Genomic DNA, 22,275 nt, shown 5'->3' on the forward strand with positions numbered 1-22,275 from the left:
CCTGATGATCCCGAAGTTTCACCGATTTCAGAAATCTGATAATTAAGAGCAAAATCCTGAGATTCTCAAATTACTGGCATTACAACAAGTGTACATATAAAAGTGATGGGTTTGTTTTGGTTTCTAAAGTTGAAAACCATCTCTCTTTAAAATGCACATGCAAATGGCAATATAATGGAAGAGATGCAATTTTACATTTCAGCTTATACTAAAGCCCGAATCAGCATATAGAAAGGCACATCTTAGACATCATTTGAGGAGGCTTCGTGTCGAAAATCCCGTCTCTATATAGCAGTCGACTGCAAGAACCGAGGACTTGTTTAAATCAAAATTTACCATATTCGAACTGCATACACGAAACTCATGTACTCGCACACACATCCATGTGTTACGGGCTTGGAATTTTCGCCTAGTATGACTGTGTGGGCATGATGATGCTTGTGCTTCTGTTTGCATGCATATTTACTTCTTGGGTGACTTATGTTTTGGAAGAAAATTAATATATACCTGTTTATTCCTGTGGTAGAAGAGCAATCTCGATTTCTTGAAGAGTTTTCCCTTTGGTCTCGATTACATTCTTTTTAACAAAGACTACAGCCATCATGCAAACACTCGCGAATATTGAGTATAAGAGTTGTGGCCCAAGTTTCTCAAGCAAGCCCAGGAAGAGCAAACCTACGAAGAAGTTGAATACCTGAAGAGCAATGCAAAAGCAATACAGAAAACTGTCGGAAGATAGCGGTAATATTCCGTTTGCATTTATTGCAAAAGCTGTTACAATTGCAAGGATACAGGTTCATGTTTGGAAGAAGAGAAAGAAAACAAGCAATGGTGAAAATGAAAGTGAAGCGAGAAAAAAAATTACCCAGTATACTGACATACAAAATGCCACAGCTTCTGACCTAATTCGACTAGGGAAGATTTCTGGTAATAAAAGACTGGGAACAGGACCAGCTCCTAGTGCAAATGTAAAGACAAACCTGCAGTGTTAAAAATTGGTCAATATCAAGAATGCCTTCAAGCAACCAAGGTTGACATTTTACGCCCTCGGCAATTTATACTTCCATTTTCCACAATGAAGAACATAACCAACTGCTAAAAGTTATGCTTCATGGTTTATGGGTGTAATTAGACTAAAATTAGATTATTTGATAATCTTTTCACCATTTGCGGAACATCAGTTTCACATCTCAGTTGTTGCTTATTCCATTGTCAGCCAGTGGCTCGGGTCTGAGGAGTGAGGACACAAGCATATTTAACTTACAACCAAGATTAGCTTTTCAACTACAACTTCCACAAATTTTGAGTACTTTCCGCCAATGCCTGAAGCCACCATATAGAACCATGGTGTCCAGAGATATTAAAAGCAGATAAATTATAGTAATACTTACATTAGCATGCCACCAACTGATAGGTATAAAGATGCAGAGCCTGACACAAAAGCATTTGCAGCAGCGACTTGAAGGAGCATTGATATAGCCTGAGTAAATGAAATGAAAAATCAATTTCATTCACAGAAAGAGAATTAGCATTTGCTTTTAGCAGAGCCATGCTTAACATATCATTTTCCTGAAGTTCTCATGTCTGACAAACTACATACGACACATATTCAAGCATCAGTATGGAGATATGATCTTCCAAGTATGAGAAATTTAAAAAATATATATATATATACCCATGTTAGATACGTATCCTATCCCACACTCAACCCAAGTACAATAGTGTAATCTAAAACTGTACTTCTAAATTCCTTCTTATGAATGATATAGTAGCTTCTTTCACTAAAAGAAGTCACCTTCATTTTATTTCAAACGAGAGCTGCATTGAATAATTTAAGCTAGCGGGGCTATCGGCTGTTGGCACAAAAGACAAAACACGTAGTAAGGCATTAACGGATATAAATTCTAATTTGCATGGGCAAATAGTACGTCTTTCTTATCTTCACCAGAGACATGTTACATAGCTATCCTATGATTCTAGTAACGAATGAAAGGGCCTTCCTGAAAATATCAGTGAAACTGGTATTTACCATTCCAAAGAAGCTCCACAAAAGGAGCATTTTCCTTCCAAGTTTATCCATTAAAAGCATGGCGATGACAGATCCTGCTTGAAGGAAAAATCAGTATCATGCGATGAAGCCAAATGCCAGAATACAATGTTGACAGAATAATAGGTATACCTAACAAATTTGCAACTCCAATTAACACATTTGCGAAGTCTGATGGTACTCCCGCACTTTTAAATACAGATGAAGAGAAATAAAATACAGCATTTATCCCAGATAGCTGTTGTAAAGCAAACAGGATTGACCCAATATAAACAACTGCAAAAGGAGAACATGAATAACAAAGCCCAAAAGGAAAGAAACAAAGCAGAACTGGAAGTGACCGTAGGTGCTGCAGTAGTAAAAGCAACTGTGGACACTGAAAAGAACTCAGAAAGCCTTTTTACAAGCATAGAAATAAATGGTTTACCTCTAAAATGGCGGCCATAGAGCAATTCTGAGAGTTTTACAGTGTCTGCTGCATCCCCCCGGTCCAATTTGGTTAATTCTGCCATGGCATATTTGACATGTGGTCCACCTAAAAGCCTCTCAAACTCAGCTTCAGCTTCAGCACTTCTTCCTTGCTTTGTGACACCATCAAGGGAATAAAATCATCTTAGTCATAAGCTTTAATAAAAAGGAAAATCTGCTTTTATTGAATTCAGTCATATGGCACCGGTGGTGGCACATCTTGTAAAAGTAACGGGTGAGCAGTTTTTATGTGAAAAAAGTTGTAAGAATAAAATAATACGAGAGGAAGGGATACAAATTGAAAGTGATTTTAAACAAAGAATTGCATCCATAAATAGGGGTGCGTGTACGCATGGAGAAGGTGATTATATCCATGACATGAAATCAGATGATGAGATTATTGCAAAGGGGAAAATTATAAGAACCAGTATCCAAGGCTTTGATTGAAAGATCGTATAATTCTACTAAGATTGACATGGGAAATAATTTTGCAATTACAGATAATATAAGCCAGTGAGTGAACCTTATATAACCAATGTGGACTCTCAGCACAAAATATCATGAAAAATGCAAGAAATCCAGCGGGAATTGTGGAGACCCAAAAGCAAATGCGCCACCTGAGACAATTATGCAAGAAGTCTGAAAGCAACATATGATTTACAGGAATTATGATCCTTAAGAATGATTCATACCAGCCAGCAATTGCTTTGATGGGGATCCCAATAAAAAGAGCCCCCATAAGTCCCAGACATGTTGCAATCTGGATGAAACTTCCATAAGTTCCCCTTACAGAGGCAGGGGAAACCTACACATATTTAGTACATGATGAAACAACAGTTTATGTTCATACACAAAAGAGAGAGTGTTATATAAGTCGATGATTAATGCAACATAAAAATAAACGGTATGAATACCTCTGTCACATAAAGAGCCAGAACAGATGGACCAAGTCCCATTCCAGTCCCAACTAAGAGCCTTCCAATGAGCATACCCGCCAATGTTTTTGTTGTTGCACTAAAATCAATTTTTTTGTCAGACCAAAACCTTATAAATTCAGACTTTACGAAGTGAACCAAAAAGAAAAGAATGGTGAAGGGAAAGGATGAGTAAACCAAAGTATCTAAAAACACTGAAGCAAGGATTCCATAGAACACATATATTAACTAGTTCAATACATGGACTCTACACAACTAAAGATTCCAGAATAAAAAGGCATTATAGGTCAAAATAGAAGAAACGTATTTGTCTAACATCAATCAATCAAGGTCCTAGCAATTCTTATTTCATCCAAGATAGTAAAGTTGACATCAGACATAAGTTTTTCTCAAGATTATAAAATATATATCTAATAATCTTTCTAGGATATAAACATGTAACAGTTTAATTCACGCCAGACGAACAAATATATTAAAAGAGGGAAAGGCATAAATTCAAGTCACGAGTTATATTATGAGAAGAAATAGAGATAAATTTAAGATCATAACACAAAAAATAATCCTTAAAAGCATTTGATTGGCATTGCATATCACCTTATGAAAGCACCCATAATCATAGGCAAAGCACACAACTGAAATGCCCTACGACGTCCAACACCATCAGCAATCCAACCACTGCACAATGATCCAATAAGGGCACCGCCTAAAGATGTGCTCACCACCAGACCTATAAAATTAAAGCCTATCATGTTAAAATTCTAGACTCTAGATGCAAACGTCAGAAAGAAAGGGAAAAAAAGGACAGGGAGTTAAATGTCACCTTCAGCCAGAGTATTCCCATTGAAACCTAAATCTAAGGAGATGCTTTCAAGCGGTTCATTAACTACACTGTAAAGAATGGCCAACATGCAAACAATTAACATAATTATCAAAACAAATAACAAGAAAATCAGAAAAATGAAGATGGCAGTAATAGCACACAAACCCAAGGTGGTAGCCAAATAGGAATGAAGCTAAAGTTGCCACTACTACATGTGGGAACGAAAGCCACCATGAAGGATCTGTAGTTTGTACATCCATGTTGTTCTGTGAGTGAGCTAAAAGAACACAAATAGTTAAACACTAAAATTCTTCTTAAATACTTGAATATTGTAATGATTTAAAAAAATTCAATCAAAAGTTTTCCCAAGTTTCCCACAAATTAGTCAGGTTCCCTATAACGAATGTAATTTTTTAAATCTGTTTTCACATTGCGGATAACAAAATGCAAATTTCTCAAGAGTCGGTTAAAAAGAGAGCCAAACAATTCTGCCATTAGTTAATAATTCCAAAGTGCTGCCATCGGTTAAAAATTCTGCATACAAAATTTGTGAAGACCTATTGTGGTGGAGCAATAAGGTGAGCACTTCAGGCAATTAGAATCAAACTGAAGTTTGTTGGTTCAGGGTCTATCAACTCCGCAACCATGGCTGTGCAGAAACCCTCAGCTAGTCAACAGATAAATCTACCTGAATTCTCTTCTACATCCGTTACAGCTGAATGATCTCTAGATGGCATCCTCTTGTACGTTGAGAATGCTCGGCCTTCACGATCCCACATGCCAAATTACAGCAGCCAGATCCGACTTCCAAATCACTTGACCTTACTAGTTTTTAAAGAACTGCACTATATATTTCATGTTGCACATAAATTAGCATTTAAAATAAAAAAAAATCCGCTTTCCTTCATTCATTAAAACACTCATTTAACATAAAAGCTTAGTTTCTTTGCTTGCATCAGAATTTGTTATAAAGGTCAAACAGATTAAAGTTCAACACCTTATAATCCATGCTAATTTCCAACTAAAAACAAGGTTAAATGAGATCTTCAAGCGAATTTATGATCTACCGTCATACAAAGATTGATCTAAATGATAATCATTTAGCATCAGTAAACAACTTAGCGTAACAGATTCAAGCTCAACAGCTTGTGATCCATGCTAATTTCCAGCTAAAAACAAGGTCAAATGAGATCTTCAAGCGAATTGTGTAATCTACCGTCATTCAAAGTTTAATATAAATGATAACTGTTTAGCAGCAGTTAATTAAATAGAGGGAAATACTATCCTCTACTGTTATCATAATGACACCGGATTTTTCTTTCTCCATTTTCGTTCATCCGACACCGGAAAAATAAATTGGTACAACGAAGTTCAAAATTAAGTTAACTTCTACCCGTACAGATCTCACTCACTTCATTTCTTATCTTTTTTCCTCTATATTCTAAACAACTAATCAGAAGAAAAAAATGAAAAACACAGGATCTAAAGAGTGAAGTAAACTAAACCTACGAATTACGAAATTAAAAGGAAACACGTTTATCAAGTTCAAAAGTAAAAATGATCAGATCACAGTAGAAACAGAGTGACGAAACCGCCATTCTAAAGAAATCAAACGATGACTGAAGCTAAACGAACCAAGTATTCGGTCAAAAAAGTTCAAATTAAACTCACCTTGCTTAGTATGATTTGCTAGATTTTGCCGAGTGAAATCAGCACAAAATTTTTGGGATACTACGACTGTAATGTAAAGAAAATTCTCTGGGGGAGATAAATAAAGAAGAAAACTCTCGAGCAATAGGAACAAATAACGAAACTTTGCTTAATCTGAGGGAAAAAGGTAGGTGCTATCGTGCGCCGGGTGAGGTGTTATAAATGTAGAAAACGCAATTTATGGTCTCGGCGTCAGTCCTGTAGGAGAAACATCGTGGGGAATTTACAATTGTTTTGTTTTTTCTTCTCAGGTGGCGACATCTGTCCTTAAAACGAAAGGTTAAAAACAGGTCGATGGAGGAAGACAATATTGGGGTAGTTTAGTCATTTAGTGTGCCGATTTTAAGTTTTTATAGGGTACCGGGGACACGCGGCGAGAGTTTAGAATTTTAGAATATTTAATATTGTAATTATAAGGATTGTGGGTGGAAGAGTAAGCTGGAGGTATATATTATAAATTATTATTACTATTATTTATATATATATATTATCAACAAGAGCCTTGATTAAAGAAAGAGGAGAAAGAACCGAATCCTAAAGATTATTCTACTTACCGAAATAACCCATAATAGTTTTTTTAAAAAATAATTCAAAACTAAGTTAATGATTACTTTATAATTCAATAATCTTGACTTAATTTCTAAAAATACTTTAATCTAGCTTCTCCCGCCTCCCCTTCTTTTTTTTCTTTCTTTTCTTTAGAATCTATATATTAGATTAATTTTTTCGTTCTTGATTTTTTTAGCCGGCAGTGGTAAGAGTTTTAATGTTGGTTCACCGTTAGTTCTTTTCTCTCTTTATTTATTTTTAAATTTTTTAATAAGAATAATTATATATATGTGATCGTTTGATCGTTCTTTTTATTTAATGTTTTCTCAGAGTTAGATTTTACGATACCACGATTAATCACGATGATGCTTATTTGTAATACAATTGATCTTACTTGCTATAGATCATCGAATTAAATTTGGATACGTAATTTTGCTTTCGTGAATAGTTCTCACGATGCTCAGCTTTGATTTGCAGTTCTAGATAATATTTCAATAACTTAATCTCCTTTTGTGGTTCGTTTATTGTGTATATTTTTTGTTCGAGTCTTTTGGTTAGGTTTTTAACCTTTTTCTATGTATGCCCTTGTACTATCTAAAATGACTAGTTTCAATGTTATAGGAAAATATTCAAATTATGTATTTAGTTTACGATGATAATTATAAACTCTTATTGTAATTTTAGATGTTCATCTTTAAATAAGACTAGAGGTTTCTATTAAAAAAAGAGAAGAAAGTTACAATAAAACGGGTCAAATTAGAGAATAAATGGGTCACTATAAGTTCAGACAATCTGGTTACTACTTAAACTAACCCTCGTTGGTAATATTTGAATTGTTATTGATTTAATGTAAGACATGTTTATTTTTAGGGTAATGTACACAAATGGTCCTTTGATCATAAAATATTATTTTATTGAGTCTCATGACTATTAAAAGTTACAAAATGATCGTCTAATTATTCATTATCAAACTAGTCATTTTCTTTTAAAAAAATTAATGACAATCTGAGTTGGACGTTAACATGCTGACTGAGATATGATAAAATCTAATCTCACAATATTGTCATATATCAATTAGCATGTTAACATTAAGCTCAAACGAACATCAATTTTTGACGAAAAATGATAAGTTTGAAACATAATGATGTTCGGGTGACCATTTTATAACTTTTAATAATCGAGTGACTCAATAAAATAACTTTCTATAATCGATGACTATTTTACAATTTTTAATAGATAAAATATTTAACAAAATAATATCTTATAATCGGAGTACCATTTACGTTCTTTACTCTTATTTTTAGTGATGTTGTATATAAAGTTTAAATGTGTTATATCCTTAAAACTGCAATATATCTCACTAATATATCCAACGGATGTTGATCCGACTAAAATGAAAATAGGGTAAATCGTATTGGTATTCACTAAACTTTTAAAATATTTTTATTTTGATTGCCAAACTTTTAAAACTTACATTAAAATCACTAAACTTTAATTTGATTTCATTATTGTCACGATTATTAGTTGTCATCAAGAATACTGACGTGGTATGTTAAAATCTTCTACAAAAAAGATTAATTTTTCAAATTAAGAATCATGACAAATGTTGAGTTTTTTATGAACATAATACTTGTCGATCAATCTTACATCAAGAAATTTTGTTTGGTCATAAGTTTAACATAGTTTAGTTTAAAATTGATTTTGACGATTAACAACAGTGGATCATAATTTTTTTTCTTTTTTTATTCTTTTCTTGTTTGATCAAGTAGATAAGTGTTTTCATTTTCAAGGTAAATATCAGGATTCAAATATACACAAGATGAGACAACATGAGCGTTCTTGACCACTCGATCAATTAATGGATCTCATATTCTTCTTATTCTATTTCTTTCCTTTTAAACCCGTCGTAAAACCTTCCAATCTCCTCAAAACTCAATTGACACTAAAAGTTACAACTTCTTAGATCAATTTGAAACCAAACTATATTAATATTTTGACCAAATAGATCCTTCTCATCATTAAGATTAACCAACAAGTGCTTCGTTCATTGAAAATTTAGCCTTTGTGCAAATGTAAACTTGAAACATTAGATTTTTTTGAAAGAATACTTTAACATGCCATATCAACATTTATCTGACAACAACTAACGATGGTGACTTTATTGAAAACGATGAAAATTTTAGTGACTATAATGCATGTTTTAAAAGTTCAATAAACAAAGTAAAAGTGTCCTAAAAGTACAATAACTAGTAGGGTAATTTACCCATAAAAATAAAATATCACTTCTATTAATTGATTAATTGATCGAGCAATCAAGGATACTCATATTAGCGTAACTTATATGGATTTGGATAACTGCATTTGTCTTTAAAATATAATCTCTCTCTACTTAATAAAAAAATATCTCATGAAATTTTTAAAAGTCAATTTTTACAACTTCAATCATAATTATTTTACAAATTTTAAATAATTAAATTTTATAAAATATATATTTAAAAATTATTTGATTAAATACTTTTAAAATATGTATTTTATATTATTTTTAATAGTAAAATTTAAATAATAAATAGTTAAAATTCAAGTTTTTTAATTAAATTTATTAATAAAAATATTTATAATGAAACAAAAGAACATGAAAACGAATAAACAATTAATTTAAAAATAAACTAAAATAATTTGTAAAACCAATCTATCTACCCGATTATCAAATTTAAAAATTGTTTTTTAGGCAAATTTAAAATTTGTTAACCCATCATACTAATAGAATATTCCCATTCTTAAAACTAATTATTTTGAAACCCAATAAATTGAACCGAACCAACTGCTTCCGATAAGTTCCTCAATTTAAAATACGTTGAAACAGACCAATACAGTAGTACTCACCCCTATAAATAATTAAAATTTAAAAAATAAAAAATAAATACGGTAAGCAGCCAAAACTAGGGAGCAATTTTCAAAGAGTCCTCTCCAATGTTACTCCACCTTCTTAAAAAAGTCGGATGCTGAAATTGAATTGCTCATAGTTTTCGTTTTCTTCCTTTTTCTTGACCGATAAACAGTGACTTCGAGAGAACAAAGATTGAAGGTGAGACAAGGGTTTTTTGATCTTTGAGAAAGGGATTAGTAGCAGTGTTATTCTTTCTTTTTTGGTCATGGAAGATGAGAAATCGACGGTCATGATGGCGAGTAGAGATCGAGAGCTTCTGATCCCAGTCGCTGATTCCGTCCATGATGATTCCCCTAAACCGTCTTCTTCCTCTTCCCCGCGTCATGCCGGCCGCGAGGTTTCTTTTGCTCTCATTTCCTTTTTTTTAAATTTGAATTTCTCTTTAAACTGTTATTTAATTCGTCTGACTTGGTCTTGAGCTGTTTATGCTTCTAAATGTAAGGCTGTAGTTACAAATTTCAAACTAATAGAGCTTAACCAGATGTTGTTTGAATAACTTTGTTGTTAACAGAGAGTAATTGGACGTTGCAGATCGATTTTCAATTGAGAGACAGTGATTCTAGAAGACTTATGGAAATTGACCTTTTCATTTGTGTTTGACTTTGTTTATTGATTGAGGATTGAGCATAATTTACTGATTCTGTTAAAAATGAGGAAATGGTATTTCCTTTCATATTCTATTTGGAAAGCTGTTATCAGAGTACGAGACCATTTGGGGGATTAACATAACTGAAACCTGATAGGGATTTTCCTACATTTGTGATAATGACCACCTTTCCGTTTAGAGGCTTTCATATGTATCTGTGTCTTATTTTTTCAGCTTAAAATGCTGAGGGAAGCATGTTAAAGCTCATGACATTGAGTACTCGGTAACTTGTATAGATGGATTGAAGCCCAGCTGTTAATGCACTTGAATGAATAAATTTTGGGTTTAGAGTTACAGGCTTAAATTCGAAGTAACCCTTCTTTCTTTTTTTTGACAAAACGAAGTAACCCTTCTGCTTATGGGACTTGATGACGTTGTATTTATGGGTTGATGATGGTTTGGGTGAAGTCCTGAAGAAAATAGCTATGGCTCCTAATGAAATCTTTGGAAACAATGTTTTCAGTTCGTTGCCTATACATGCACTATATGATCGTGCTTATCTATGTACTCATGTAATGAAGTGTGTGCATTTCTTTTAAATATGCTGACAAGTTTTGTTTTGTGCAGACCTTTTACAAAGTTGTTAGGAGTTGGGCTTCTAAGAAGTTCATGACAGGATGGTAACTGTCGTTCTTACATATCCATACTTTAGATTTATGATCTCATGATGGATATTTGTCTAACTATAATCTTTATGGTATTTCCTTGTGAATAAATTCACATGTTTAGATGGAAAGAGTATAGAAATGTTTACACTAGTAACATATGCCATTCGTTTTCTATTAAAATGGTTGGTTGTCTTGAAACTACTCTGATATTTTTATATCATCTAACAAAATGGGAGTTCTTTCCATCTTTTATTAGATTAACTCAGACATTTAGTATTTATGATTCTAGTAGTGAATTTACATGTTTATAGCATCATATATTATAGAGTTTTGATAGTCATTTACATTACTGTTATAGCAGTTGCTGATTCTTAGTTTTTTTGCAGCGTCATTCTGTTTCCTATAGCGGTCACGTTCTATATAACATGGTGGTTTATTCACTTTGTGGATGGCTTTTTCTCTCCAATTTATGTTCAACTTGGAATTGATATATTTGGTAAGCATCTCATTAGTTAGCAGCTAAAAACTTTTCTATCCTCTTTCCATCTAAACATGTGAATTTATTTCATAGTTGTGAAATCTTTTATTCCCCCTCCCTCCATGATATTTGAATTTGTAAACATTTTTCTCTCTTTCCTGAAGGTTTGTGAATGATGAGGATTGTAGTGTCTGTCTGCAACCTTTTAGAAATTGTAGCCAATAGCAGTGCTTGTTGTGAGAGCATGGATGATGACGAATCTTCTTTTATTGTGATTATCTTTGGCTCTTTATATAAACTTTTGTTATGCCGGAAATATCTTAATTCTTATGTTATTCCTCACATGGAATTTCCATAGAACCATATTTTCATGGTATTGAAACAAATACGTGTATTTGTTCACTGTATTTTTTTTTTGATAGGAATTGTAGGCCTCGTTAAAAACCTCCTTCTTGATTAAAGGAGCTTGTAGAAAAGCTCCTTAATCAGCAGAAGGAGGAAAAGAGTGCCTTAAGATTTCATTAACCAAAAGAACCAAAGGATACAACCATAATCACCTCCCTCAACAAAAACAAAAACCCAAAACAGCCGGCATAAACCCTATACAACACCACTAACACAGCGAAATCCATAAGAACAACAGTCACAAAAATGACTGACCAGACTTAACACCTGAACTAATCCCGAAAAACACATAACAAAACAACTAAAGCAGAAGCCGAAAACACAGCAGACACAAACCAGAAAAACCAACATAAAAAACATAAGCCTTGAGCTTCCACACGAAGAGAACAAGAATCTTCAACCGCCATACTGCCTCATCCGCCTTACTGCCTCTTCTAGCTTGACATGTCGACATAGACCATCCGAACCTCCAACTTTAGAGCCTTCAAAATCAGAAAAAACTTCCTCTCGATGCACCTTCCTCGTAGAATTCTCACTTATGATTTACCGAGACTTCCTTTGGTGGGCCGATAATTTTTCTTGAAAATTTCGGAGAGAGCTAAATATAGCATTTCTCTCCTCCAAAGCTCTTTGTTTCTGACGCCCATCCACTTTGACTGGATTCGATAGCCCCATCCCCTGACCAGCAAGCACATCCTCGTGTACCACCAAAACCTTAACTCCATCAGATGGCATGTCCGAGGACGGCACAACTGGCAGCAGCACGTTATCTTTAATTAAATCCTTAGACCCAACGTGCGCCCTACTAACACTCTCCAAGGCATGAAAAGTGCCACTAGTTTGACAGGCAAAATCCTGCACAGCTGTCCCACTAACCGACCTAACATTCGGGATCTCCAAGAACCTATTACTATTAAATAATACCTTAGTCTGCCGTGAACCAACATTTCTAATTGGAGCCAAACGCTTACCACTAACATCCAAAAACATGTGCTGCACCACTTTCGAATTTGCACTAACAGCTCTAGCCTCACACACCTCCAAACCTGTGCCCATGTGAAAACCACTAGCTTCCTCCAAAATATTCATATCTGCACTCCTCTGGTCAACTGAATCGAGCGTAGAAGCCCCATTACAAACTGTCTGGTTATCACAAAACGACAGCTTATTGCCATTCACAATATCCTCGAGAGCATCACACAGATCTACCTCAGACCCCACTTGCGCCCCCCTAGCTACCTCCAAAGAATTAAAAGTGCCGCTCATCTGGCAATCAGACCCATGCGCAGCTGTCCCGTTACGGACTGTCGGGGACACAACTTCCACAGCCCTTACCTCTTCGGACCAAGGACCATTTCCTCCTTCCTCGGCACCTGGACCACACTTTCCACCACCAGTAAGCGTGCCTTCAAAACACGTTCCAACATCAACCACCAGCTCGGAGGTCTTAACTGGCGAGACACCAAAAAGCTCCCCCTTCGTGGGCAACGGGGAGGCAACTGACGTTTCCAACACAGACGAATCAACCCAGACGGAATCTGGGCTAAAGCAAGGTTCAAACTCAGAAACAAAAACTGGAAAAGACTGATCCCCAACTTTCAAGACACAAGATTCTTCCACTCGAACTTTACGGTTCGTAATGATCTGAAAACAGGCCCTATCAAACGAGCCGGGATTAGAGGTTCCTACATCAATGGAGATAAGAGTTCCCCATTTTTCTGCAATGTTTCTGAAAGTTGAATGGCACCACACAAACGGTGGTATCCCTCTACACGATAACCATGCCCGGCGGCTACTACACTGAAAGTTTTCCGACCACAAATCCACTTTGTCAAAGCATTTATTCAACGCTCCACTCTTGTTTTTTAGAGTAAAGTCCCTACTCTCTTCATCTTCAAAAATGATCAAAATAGCTAAACCACTTAACCTCATAATTTTCGGGCCTAATATGCCTTCCTTGTGCATAATAGCAGCTAACTCTTTCATTTTTATAAATTTTCTGCACCAACCAACTAAATTATCTCTAAGAGTAATTAACTTATCCTCGTCAACTACACCAATAATAGGCGCCTCTTTGACAACCACCTCACTACTCTTGACCACAGCTGAAGTTGAACCAGAAAACTTTTTCCTCCAGTAAACATCACGAGGTTGAAATCTCGCCATGAAAACTCTAACCTTTCTCCCTTGAATCCAAGATTTATCGTCATAGATGATAGCCCTCCTCGCGTCCTCCACTCTAGAAAAACGGACAAAACCGAACCTGCTACCTCCCTTACTTCTTTTGCTAGGGATGAAGGAATCGACCACCTCGCCATAATTATCGAACAATAACCTAAGACCTTGAGAATGAAGACAATCTGGAATATTGAAAATAATAACTGTAACGCAATTCTTCCCACCAGATCTACTCAACTGACTCGCCATCTAAAGGATTCGAAGGAGAAAAAGAAAGAAATTTTTGAAAAACGCCTGAATTTTTAGAGAGGAGGAGCTTCTCTCACTGGAAATTGTGGGAATGTACGTTTATCACCGCAGAAGATTGGATTTTGAGTTCTCTCTCTCTCTCTCTCTAAAGTAGGTGTGAATTTATGTCATCTTTTGTTCACGGTATTTTACTGTAGGACAAAGTGTGCTAATTGGAGATTTCAGTTTTGGGGGCATCTAATATCTTTAGAGGTTCTCTTGCCAAACATGATATATATGGAAAGAAAGCTAAATGAATTTTCCAGAAAGCCTTTGCAAATGATTTACCAGTTTGACTGATGTATCTTAATATCAGTCTTTGCAGTTTTTAATAAATGTATCTCGGTCGAGAGTATATACCATCTGGTTAATTAACAGGTCTTCTGATGTCTTTTACCTTGATAGGTCTTGGATTTATAACTTCTATAACGTTCATCTTCTTGATCGGGGTATTCATGTCATCCTGGTTGGGAGCATCTGTCCTGAGCCTTGGTGAGTGGTTTATCAAGCGGATGCCATTTGTTCGACATATCTACAATGCTTCCAAGCAAATTAGTTCTGCCATATCTCCAGGTTTTTATCTTCTTCATATTCTGTGTTACTGAAATTGATTCATGCAGTGACACTATATTGAATTTTCATATTTATTGTGTTTCAGATCAGAACACACAGGCCTTCAAGGAAGTAGCCATCATAAGGCATCCACGTATTGGTGAATATGCATTCGGGTTCATCACTTCATCTGTTACTCTGCAGGTGGGCAAATCGAGTTTTTTGTTCCAAAACTATCATTTTAGCATGGTTTTCCCTGTTTTTGTTATTTACTGATATGCATGCACTGCGTGACCTTTTTTCTTGACCAAACTTTTGGGACTGCCTTTTGCCCAGTCATTGGATTCTTGCTTCCATGCGTTCTTGTAGGAAATGAATACTCACTAGGGATGTAATCTAGCTGACTCAAGCTCAAACTGTTAAAGACTCAGCTTGATTGAGTTATACTTTTATGATTGATCTTGATTCAATAATCAAACTGCTTTAGTGTGCTTGATTAGGTTTGTTAAGCTCGTTTACTTGGTAAAAGATGAGCTCAATTCCCACGTTTCTAACTGTACTATCTGTGCCCGAGCTTGAGTTCAAATTGAGATTTTTCAATACTGATTGCAAATAAAACAGATCCATTAGGCTCACGAGCCACTTAAGTCAAGCTGTCGGATACTTGAGTTTGCATTGGTTGACTATTGTTTCACATTCATAGCTGGTACTGTGATATCAAAAGTGCTGTTTTTATTCTTTTTATTTTGAAATGCAGAGCTACTCTGGTGAAGAAGATTTATGTTGTGTCTATGTTCCCACGAATCATCTTTATATTGGTGATATATTCCTTATCAATACCAAGGATGTTTTAAGACCAAATTTATCAGTCCGCGAAGGAATCGGTAAGGCTTCTTCTTCTGTTATTATTTACAAATGCTAATAAAAGAAGCACGAAACGGGGGAGGGGAGGTGAAATTGCCACTTCACACAAGGATGGTTTCTCTTGTCGTGAAGTGGTGATCTATGTTGCCGGACACAGGTGTGAATGTCTGATATCCATATGTTTGCTCATTCACACGGGTATGGTTAAATTTTTCTAAGTTTTCCTATGTCTAATATCCATATGTGTTGGATACAGGTACCTTGAAAAAGGTCTTCATTGGTGGTGATATGTTATAATTATGGATTTAAAAAAAAAATTATACCAGTTTAAGCTTACTCATTCATATTCTTCAATTGCAGAAATCGTTGTGTCTGGAGGGATGTCCATGCCCCAGATCCTGTCAACACTAGACACACTTTTGCCACTGGAAAGAAGTAGATCCGATGGAAGATGAGGTTTAAAGCAGCAGTTGTAGAGTTTGTATTTCTTCTTGTTTCAGATTCAAATCATCGGAGCACCTGCACAATCAACGTGTTGGTAATACAGGATCCGATTTTAGATTATGTTAGATGTGTATCTGATTCCGGTGGCACACGTAACCGTTTGCTTGGTTACGTAGAATGTAAACGTTTTTGCTTTTCGGATATAGTTTGGTCAAAAATACGGGCCAGTTGCCTTGTAGGTGGTTTGATGTTGGATTGTGCTTCTTCCAACTGATAGAACAATAGCGTTGTTATCTTAATATGTTCAAGTCTCTCTTACATTCGATGTTCTTGAGCTTCTTTCGGTTTATTAGTTTTATCACAATTCAAACTCGACCTGCGAGCGCCTATCAGTATCTAATCTTAGTATTTAAATTAAGGATAAATCAATAAAATAATCAAATAAATGTCATACGAGGAGACAATATAAAATCAAACTTCAAGAAAAAAAAAGAACATGATATAGAATAAACAAAGGACGTGCCACAAAAATAAAAAGAAAAAAAATTAACGGTCTACAATCCATCCAAAATTGATACTATTGTAAACAGTAAAATAATATAAAAATTTTAAAGAAAAACAACGTAAAAAAGTGAAATTAATTATAAAATACATTAAATTATGTGTAATCACAATTTTAGCAATCTAGCAAACATGTATAATAATATATGATTTCTTATAGTCTGAGCCAGACAGTAGTAGCGAAATTTCTTGGTCGTCGTATCGGTTACAACGCTTTGTCCAACAGGATTTATGATCTCTGGAAACCGTTGCAAGCCATTTGGATTATGGATATCGAGAATGATTACTTTCTTTTCACTTTTAGGAGTCACTTGGCTAATCTACGGTCATTATTTAACAATCGAACCATGGACTAAGGGCCATTTCAATGAGTTTTAATACCCTGGGCGAGATAATAATTTTATGTTCCTATATTTGTACCGTATAATAAACAAAACATAAATAATTTTTTTAAAACAAAAATGTAATAAAAATTATAGTCAAACAATATCAATACTAATACAAACCAAAACCTACAAAGCTACAAATATCACCTAAAACGATGCCTTCGTGCAATTTTTGAAGTAAAAACTTCTATTGGGCTACCTAAAAGTGGTATATATATACTCCTTCATGGGGTATCAATGATCGATAAAAGAGAGACGTACCTTGTCCTCAACAAGCATGCTTGTCAAGAAATGCTTTGGCCAGGTTACTGAAGCTTACATTTACAGTTTGAGCTTCAGCATAACGCTCAATGACATCAATTACTTCAGGCTTCAAAATCTCCTCCCTGTTAGACTTGTTACAAAGATAATAAAGGGCCCCCAGAGCATAATTCACCTGATAATCAATTGTTTCTCAGATGTGTATGCATTTACAGAATCAATCACAAGAAGATTTAATTGAATTGCTGTATTATATCGCATCAGGTAAAGAGATGTTGTTTACTAATATGAGCATGCCTAAGGGTGTTTCCTTATGCAATTCTATCCTAAGCTCAACCAACTCACTTAAGGACCAACTAGATGTTAGCAAGGTGTTCTATCAGATAATTTACTCCCCGGTTCACCTACTTACAATCTTAGACGGGGAGGGGGGAGAGAGGTAACAGTGAATTTAGCATAATCCATCTCATGTATATCTCTAACAACTCAGAGAATTAAGGATGGAAAGAAAAAATAACCAAGAAGAGAAGCTTCCCCACTCACTGTGTTTCTGACTGGGCTTGATAAACACTGAACGACAAGAGGGATTCCTCCGCACTGAGTAATAACAGCGGCATTAGCTGGATCTGCAAGGAAAAAAATGTACTTACGATGAACGGGTCATCATAATTCATAAAGAAAGAGAACCGTAACTATAGAACTAAAAGCCAGACTTACCCACACAAGAATTGCAGACGCCTCCCATTCCAAATTCAACAAGCTTCTCATTTGGTTCTGTTATGCAATCTAGGAAGAGTTCCAAATTCAACAAGCTTCTCATTTGGTTCTGTTATGCAATCTAGGAAGAGTTCCAAAACATTAAGCTGCTAACAAAGTAAGATGTTAATGTTACAGAAAAAGTACTTGATACACACTAATCAAATTTGAGAGAGAAATAATTTCACAGAAAACATGAATTTGAACCTGACGCATGAATGAATAATTATATGGATCATAGGCAAAGTTTGCCAAATTTGCAGCAATCTTCTCCTTTGTTTCTGTTCAACAAGTACCCATTCAGTTAAGAATTATGAGACTTATCATGTTTCTTGCAATTTACCAATTACCAGCATCCAAACAGAAATTTTACCAGCAAGAAACCCATACTTCAAATTATCAATAAATGGCATTAGCACAGATCGAAAATCAGAAAGAAAATCGAATGAAGACGCAAAACTCACAGGAGATGCAGTGGACAATCCGGCCATACGCCAAAACATATTTGCGAAAAAATAAACAGCGAAGAACTCAGATCTGAACCAAACAAAAGAAAACCCTAGGAATCGACGAATTCAAAAAAGAAAAAAAATAAACGACGAATTAGAAATGAAAAATCAAAAAACCTAAAACTGATGCCCCTCAAAATGCTGCCATGGTATTGGGCCGGCCATGGTCTTTCCACTCAACGTCCTACCAGTAAAACTGATGCCCCTACATGTTGCTCTGGGCCGTCGCCCATCTATCACATGTATGGGGCCGGCCCTGCATGGACTATTGATTTCTCGCCTACACAACCCCATCCGAGCAAATTTATTGCTTGGATTCGTCTTCCTGACTTGCCCGTCACCCTGTATAAACGCAGTATGATTACAGCGATTGGAGAAAACATTGACTTGGTTATCAGAATAGACTACCAAACGGGTAGCGGGAGGAGACGCCGTTTCGCTCGTATGGCTGTAAGTGTGGATTTGAATAAACCTTTAATTTCCAAAATTATTGTTAATGGTCGAACACAGATAATCGAATATGAATCTGTGCCTATTGTCTGCTTCAATTGTGGCACTTATGGTCATTCTTCGAATTCTTGTCCGAAAAACATGGTGGCAACCGAGGAAGCTCCAACTACAAAGAATGAACCCCCACAACCGATTGCTGAGGAATCCAAATACGGTCCATGGATGTTGGTCGAAAAGCGTCAGTGTAAACCAGTTAGGAAAATTGATAATCAAGCCATAACCCATAAATTAGCTACAACAAAGCGGTCTAGATTTAGTCCAGTCGCTGTCCAAGAAGATTCAGAACCATCACAGGATGCACCAACTGATTTGGGTAGAAGACAAAACAATGAAAATACTAATGACAATTTGGCAGAACACCCCAGTATGAACAATAAAGGCAAGGACAAGCTCGTTGAACCCTCTAAAAATGGTAAAACCAAAGGACCTCTTAGTTTGAAGAAGCAACTATCCACGCCTCTATTGAACTCTACCTCATCTGCTTTAAATCTGTCCAATCGTCGCCTCCCATCCTTTTGAAGAAATGGAGCTAGCTCTTCTCTCAATCACAAGCAAGTTTCTCTTGATAAAACAAGGCACTCATCTGTTATTGTCTCAGAAAACTTGGACCCAAACATCCCTGTCCCAAATAATAGTGGAATGCTCATTGATGATCCCACCAGTGAAGGATATTCAGGGGAACCGCCAGACCCGAGAAACTCAAACTGTGACCCTTTTAAAATTGGACGTGTTGACTCTTCGAAAACCCAATTGGATTCTATGGAGATTGCAAATGAAGATAATTTTGACGAGGGGCTTGAAACTCCCATGTCCGATTAAGCTGTATTGCTCCATCTCTTTAACTTTTTTCCTATGAATCTAAAAATATTATGTTGGAATGTACAGGGTTGTGGTCATTCTCGTTCCTTGACAGTTGTTAGACAGTATATCAGGGACAATAAGCCTGACATCGTTGGTTTTGTGGAACCCCGTATCAGTGGCTCTCGGGCAGACGCCGTTATTGCGGCTTTGGGCTTTCCCAACTCCCATCGAGTTGAAGCGGCTGGCTTTTCGGGAGGCATTTGATTATGTTGGTATGATTCCGTCTCTATTGACATCCTTTATAATCATTTTCAATTTATCCACTGCCGTATCACTTGTATCTTGCTATTTTAGCTACAATTGTTTATGCTAGCCCAAATGCCACAAAAAGACTAGTTTTTGGACGCATTTGCGTAGTTTAGCCTCTCAAATTCAGGCTCCTTGGATCCTGCCTGGTGACTTCAATGCCACCCTTGTTATTGTCGATCGAAAAGGTGGGTTTGGTTCTTCACACCCTTGCAAGTACTTTCAGGATTTCCTCGTGGATTTTGATCTCCGGGATATGGGTTTCCACGACCCCCCTTGGACTTGTGGTCTCACTCATGCTCGTCTTGATAGAGCTCTCTGCAATAACTATTGGGATGATCTTTTTCTGGAATCTGTCCTCAATCATTTGCTCCGAGTCCGTTCGGATCATCGGCCATTTTACTTCAGATTGGTAATCTTCCGAAAAGCACCAATCCTACTCATTTCAAGTACTTGTCTAGTTGGCATTTGCATGATGATTTCCATCGTATGGTCCAAGACAATTGGACGGATATGGGCAATCCCACTGAAACTATAGCTAAATTCTCTAAAGAGGCAGAATTTTGGAACAAATCTGTTTTTGGTTACATCAGATCCCAGAAAAGAAGGGTCATGGCTCGTCTCCGTGGTGTCCAAAAGGCCTTACAAATCCGCAACTCTTCTTTCCTCCATAATCTGGAAATTTCTCTCTTATCTGATTTGGAGTCTCTTCTTGACCAAGAGGGACTTTTATCGCCATCGGTCTTGAGATGATTGGATTAATTTCGGTGACCGCAGCACAAACTATTTCCATCGCAAAGTAAAAATTTGAAAGCAACGCAACAGAATTCTTGCCCTTAAAGTGGACGGTGTTTGGTGCCATGATCATGAAGTCCTAAAAGCTGAACCTGTCCAGCATTTTGTGCGGCTGTTCTCGGTCCATGACCCCCATGAAGACTCTTTTCCGTGCCGTGGGAAATTTCCTTTAATCCCGTCGACAACTTGGACAGCCTTGGATGCTACTCCTTCTTCAGACGAAATTCGCTCTGCTTTAAATGATATGGCCCCCTTGAAGGCTCCGGGTTATGATGGATTGCATGCCGATTTTTTTCAAAAGCAGTGGTCAATAGTTGGGAACTCTATTTGACCTTGTATTCAGTCTATTTTTAATGGAGGTGATCTGGACTCAAGTCTGAACAAAACTGTTATCGTTCTCATCCTCAAAGTTGATAATCCGGAAACCTTCATGGATTTTCGACCTAAAAACTTGTACACTGTTATTTACAAGATCCTCGCCAAGCTTATCGTTCGTCGCCTGAAACCAATTGTGTCATGTCTCATCCCACCAATCAAACCAGTTTTATTTCTAGTCGGTTTATCACTGAGAATATTATCCTTAACCCGGAAACTATTCATTCCATGCAACACAAAAAAGGGCACAAGGGTGTCAGGATTGGAGAAGAAGAAGAGGAACGGCGAGGAAATATCAAAGAAAATTTGGGAAATGAAGATCGAGGGATAGGGATTGAAGACAGAAATTGAGAATTAAACCACATGAGAGGCACGAGGTCACTTACCTTATCAGAAGAGCAGGCCGAGCAGAAGGGAAGTATGAAGGAGCAGCCCAATACCTGAGAAAGAAAAGAAAGAGAGGAATCAATATGTAATATAGCTGGGACAGCTGGCATGAAATGAATGACACTTGTAACTAAATAATTAATAGACTTGGTTGTAAAAAAATCCTTTATGCAATGAATGATGAATTTTCTTCTATATCAGCTCTCTTTCGTCTAAAATTTTTCTCTTAAATCTTTTCTTTTCTCTCAATCTATAACAGAGGGATGGATGACAATCAAAGTAGACCTTGAGAAAACTTTCGATAAGTTGCGGTGGGATTTCATAAATGATTCGTTGCATGATGCTGGTTTCCCGCCTAACTTGACTCGCATAATTATGCATTGTGTCACCTCTTCATCTTTCCAAGTCCAATGGAATGGTGATCTCTGAATCTTTCCGGTCAAATCGGGGTATTTGCCAAGGAGACCCCCTATTTTGTACTTTTTATTCTTGCTATGGAACGTTTAGGTAATCTTATTTCGGAGAATGTTGCTCATAAAATTTGGGATACTTCATAAAATTTTGCTGACGATTTAATTTTATATACTAGAGCTGATATCCCGAATGTTGATGTCATCAATTTGGCTTTGGCTTGCTTCTGTTACTACTCTGGCCATAGTGTCAATATAGCGAAAACCACTGTATATTTC

General features: G+C 36.2%; 4 protein-coding genes across 8 annotated transcripts; 2 read left to right on the forward strand and 2 right to left on the reverse strand.

Moving 5' to 3' along the window:
* Position 1: 1 nt before the first annotated feature.
* Positions 2-6,118, reverse strand: LOC120161850 (probable plastidic glucose transporter 2). 5 transcript variants are annotated; one of them, XM_039172059.1, is made up of 15 exons: positions 5,942-6,118; positions 4,959-5,110; positions 4,436-4,547; positions 4,271-4,338; positions 4,045-4,177; positions 3,430-3,529; positions 3,208-3,320; positions 3,039-3,132; positions 2,475-2,628; positions 2,180-2,323; positions 2,030-2,103; positions 1,392-1,480; positions 866-980; positions 508-694; positions 2-35 (listed from the first exon to the last, which is right to left on the reverse strand). In XM_039172059.1, exons 2-14 carry the CDS (start codon positions 5,047-5,049, stop codon positions 512-514), a joined length of 1,470 nt encoding a protein of 489 aa, XP_039027990.1. In that variant the 5' UTR covers positions 5,050-5,110; positions 5,942-6,118; the 3' UTR covers positions 2-35; positions 508-511. The 5 variants fall into 5 exon arrangements, with proteins under 5 accessions (XP_039027990.1, XP_039027987.1, XP_039027988.1 ...); XM_039172056.1 differs by lacking the exon at positions 2-35 and adding an exon at positions 165-299 and having other exon boundaries at positions 5,942-6,117; XM_039172057.1 differs by lacking the exon at positions 2-35 and adding an exon at positions 165-299 and having other exon boundaries at positions 4,959-5,115; positions 5,942-6,117.
* Positions 6,119-9,487: 3,369 nt separating this feature from the next.
* On the forward strand, positions 9,488-16,090 carry LOC120161624 (protein CONTINUOUS VASCULAR RING 1-like). Its single transcript, XM_039171842.1, has 7 exons — positions 9,488-9,813; positions 10,690-10,742; positions 11,117-11,226; positions 14,485-14,652; positions 14,738-14,835; positions 15,389-15,515; positions 15,856-16,090. The coding sequence occupies exons 1-7, from the start codon at positions 9,682-9,684 to the stop codon at positions 15,948-15,950; spliced, it is 783 nt and encodes a 260-aa protein (XP_039027773.1). The 5' UTR covers positions 9,488-9,681; the 3' UTR covers positions 15,951-16,090.
* A 944-nt stretch (positions 16,091-17,034) lies between these two features.
* Positions 17,035-18,406, reverse strand: LOC120162248 (armadillo repeat-containing protein 7-like). The gene is made up of 6 exons (XM_039172415.1): positions 18,277-18,406; positions 18,111-18,184; positions 17,957-18,010; positions 17,865-17,907; positions 17,691-17,773; positions 17,035-17,322 (listed from the first exon to the last, which is right to left on the reverse strand). The coding sequence occupies exons 1-6, from the start codon at positions 18,404-18,406 to the stop codon at positions 17,155-17,157; spliced, it is 552 nt and encodes a 183-aa protein (XP_039028346.1). The 3' UTR covers positions 17,035-17,154.
* A 132-nt stretch (positions 18,407-18,538) lies between these two features.
* Positions 18,539-21,155, forward strand: LOC120162254. Its single transcript, XM_039172424.1, has 6 exons — positions 18,539-19,334; positions 19,521-19,731; positions 19,847-19,991; positions 20,097-20,384; positions 20,438-20,770; positions 20,925-21,155. Exons 1-6 carry the CDS (start codon positions 18,539-18,541, stop codon positions 21,153-21,155), a joined length of 2,004 nt encoding a protein of 667 aa, XP_039028355.1.
* Positions 21,156-22,275: the final 1,120 nt, after the last annotated feature.

Source organism: Hibiscus syriacus, unplaced genomic scaffold, assembly GCF_006381635.1.
Source record: "Hibiscus syriacus cultivar Baekdansim isolate YM2019G1 unplaced genomic scaffold, ASM638163v2 tig00111402_pilon, whole genome shotgun sequence".
NCBI classification, from domain to species: domain Eukaryota; kingdom Viridiplantae; phylum Streptophyta; class Magnoliopsida; order Malvales; family Malvaceae; genus Hibiscus; species Hibiscus syriacus.

Bases quoted from the DNA above. Each gene is read 5' to 3' on its own strand.
- LOC120162254 (XM_039172424.1), top strand. From the start codon at position 18,539: ATGCCCCTCAAAATGCTGCCATGGTATTGGGCCGGCCATGGTCTTTCC. The intron at 19,732-19,846 runs GTCCGATTAAGC...GTTGTTAGACAG, and splicing joins GAGGGGCTTGAAACTCCCAT to TATATCAGGGACAATAAGCC. The intron at 20,771-20,924 runs GTCTTGAGATGA...GAACCTGTCCAG, and splicing joins AGGGACTTTTATCGCCATCG to CATTTTGTGCGGCTGTTCTC.
- LOC120162248 (XM_039172415.1), bottom strand. From the start codon at position 18,406: ATGTTTTGGCGTATGGCCGGATTGTCCACTGCATCTCCTGTGAGTTTT. The intron at 17,908-17,956 runs GTTGAATTTGGA...CCAAATGAGAAG, and splicing joins CAGAACCAAATGAGAAGCTT to CTTGTTGAATTTGGAATGGG. The intron at 17,774-17,864 runs GTAAGTCTGGCT...TTTTCCTTGCAG, and splicing joins CGTCTGCAATTCTTGTGTGG to ATCCAGCTAATGCCGCTGTT.
- LOC120161624 (XM_039171842.1), top strand. From the start codon at position 9,682: ATGGAAGATGAGAAATCGACGGTCATGATGGCGAGTAGAGATCGAGAG. The intron at 14,653-14,737 runs GTTTTTATCTTC...ATTGTGTTTCAG, and splicing joins TAGTTCTGCCATATCTCCAG to ATCAGAACACACAGGCCTTC. The intron at 15,516-15,855 runs GTAAGGCTTCTT...CTTCAATTGCAG, and splicing joins ATCAGTCCGCGAAGGAATCG to AAATCGTTGTGTCTGGAGGG.
- LOC120161850 (XM_039172059.1), bottom strand. From the start codon at position 5,049: ATGTGGGATCGTGAAGGCCGAGCATTCTCAACGTACAAGAGGATGCCA. The intron at 4,339-4,435 runs GTTTGTGTGCTA...CATTCTTTACAG, and splicing joins CTATTTGGCTACCACCTTGG to TGTAGTTAATGAACCGCTTG. The intron at 3,133-3,207 runs GTATGAATCATT...TAATTGTCTCAG, and splicing joins ATCAAAGCAATTGCTGGCTG to GTGGCGCATTTGCTTTTGGG.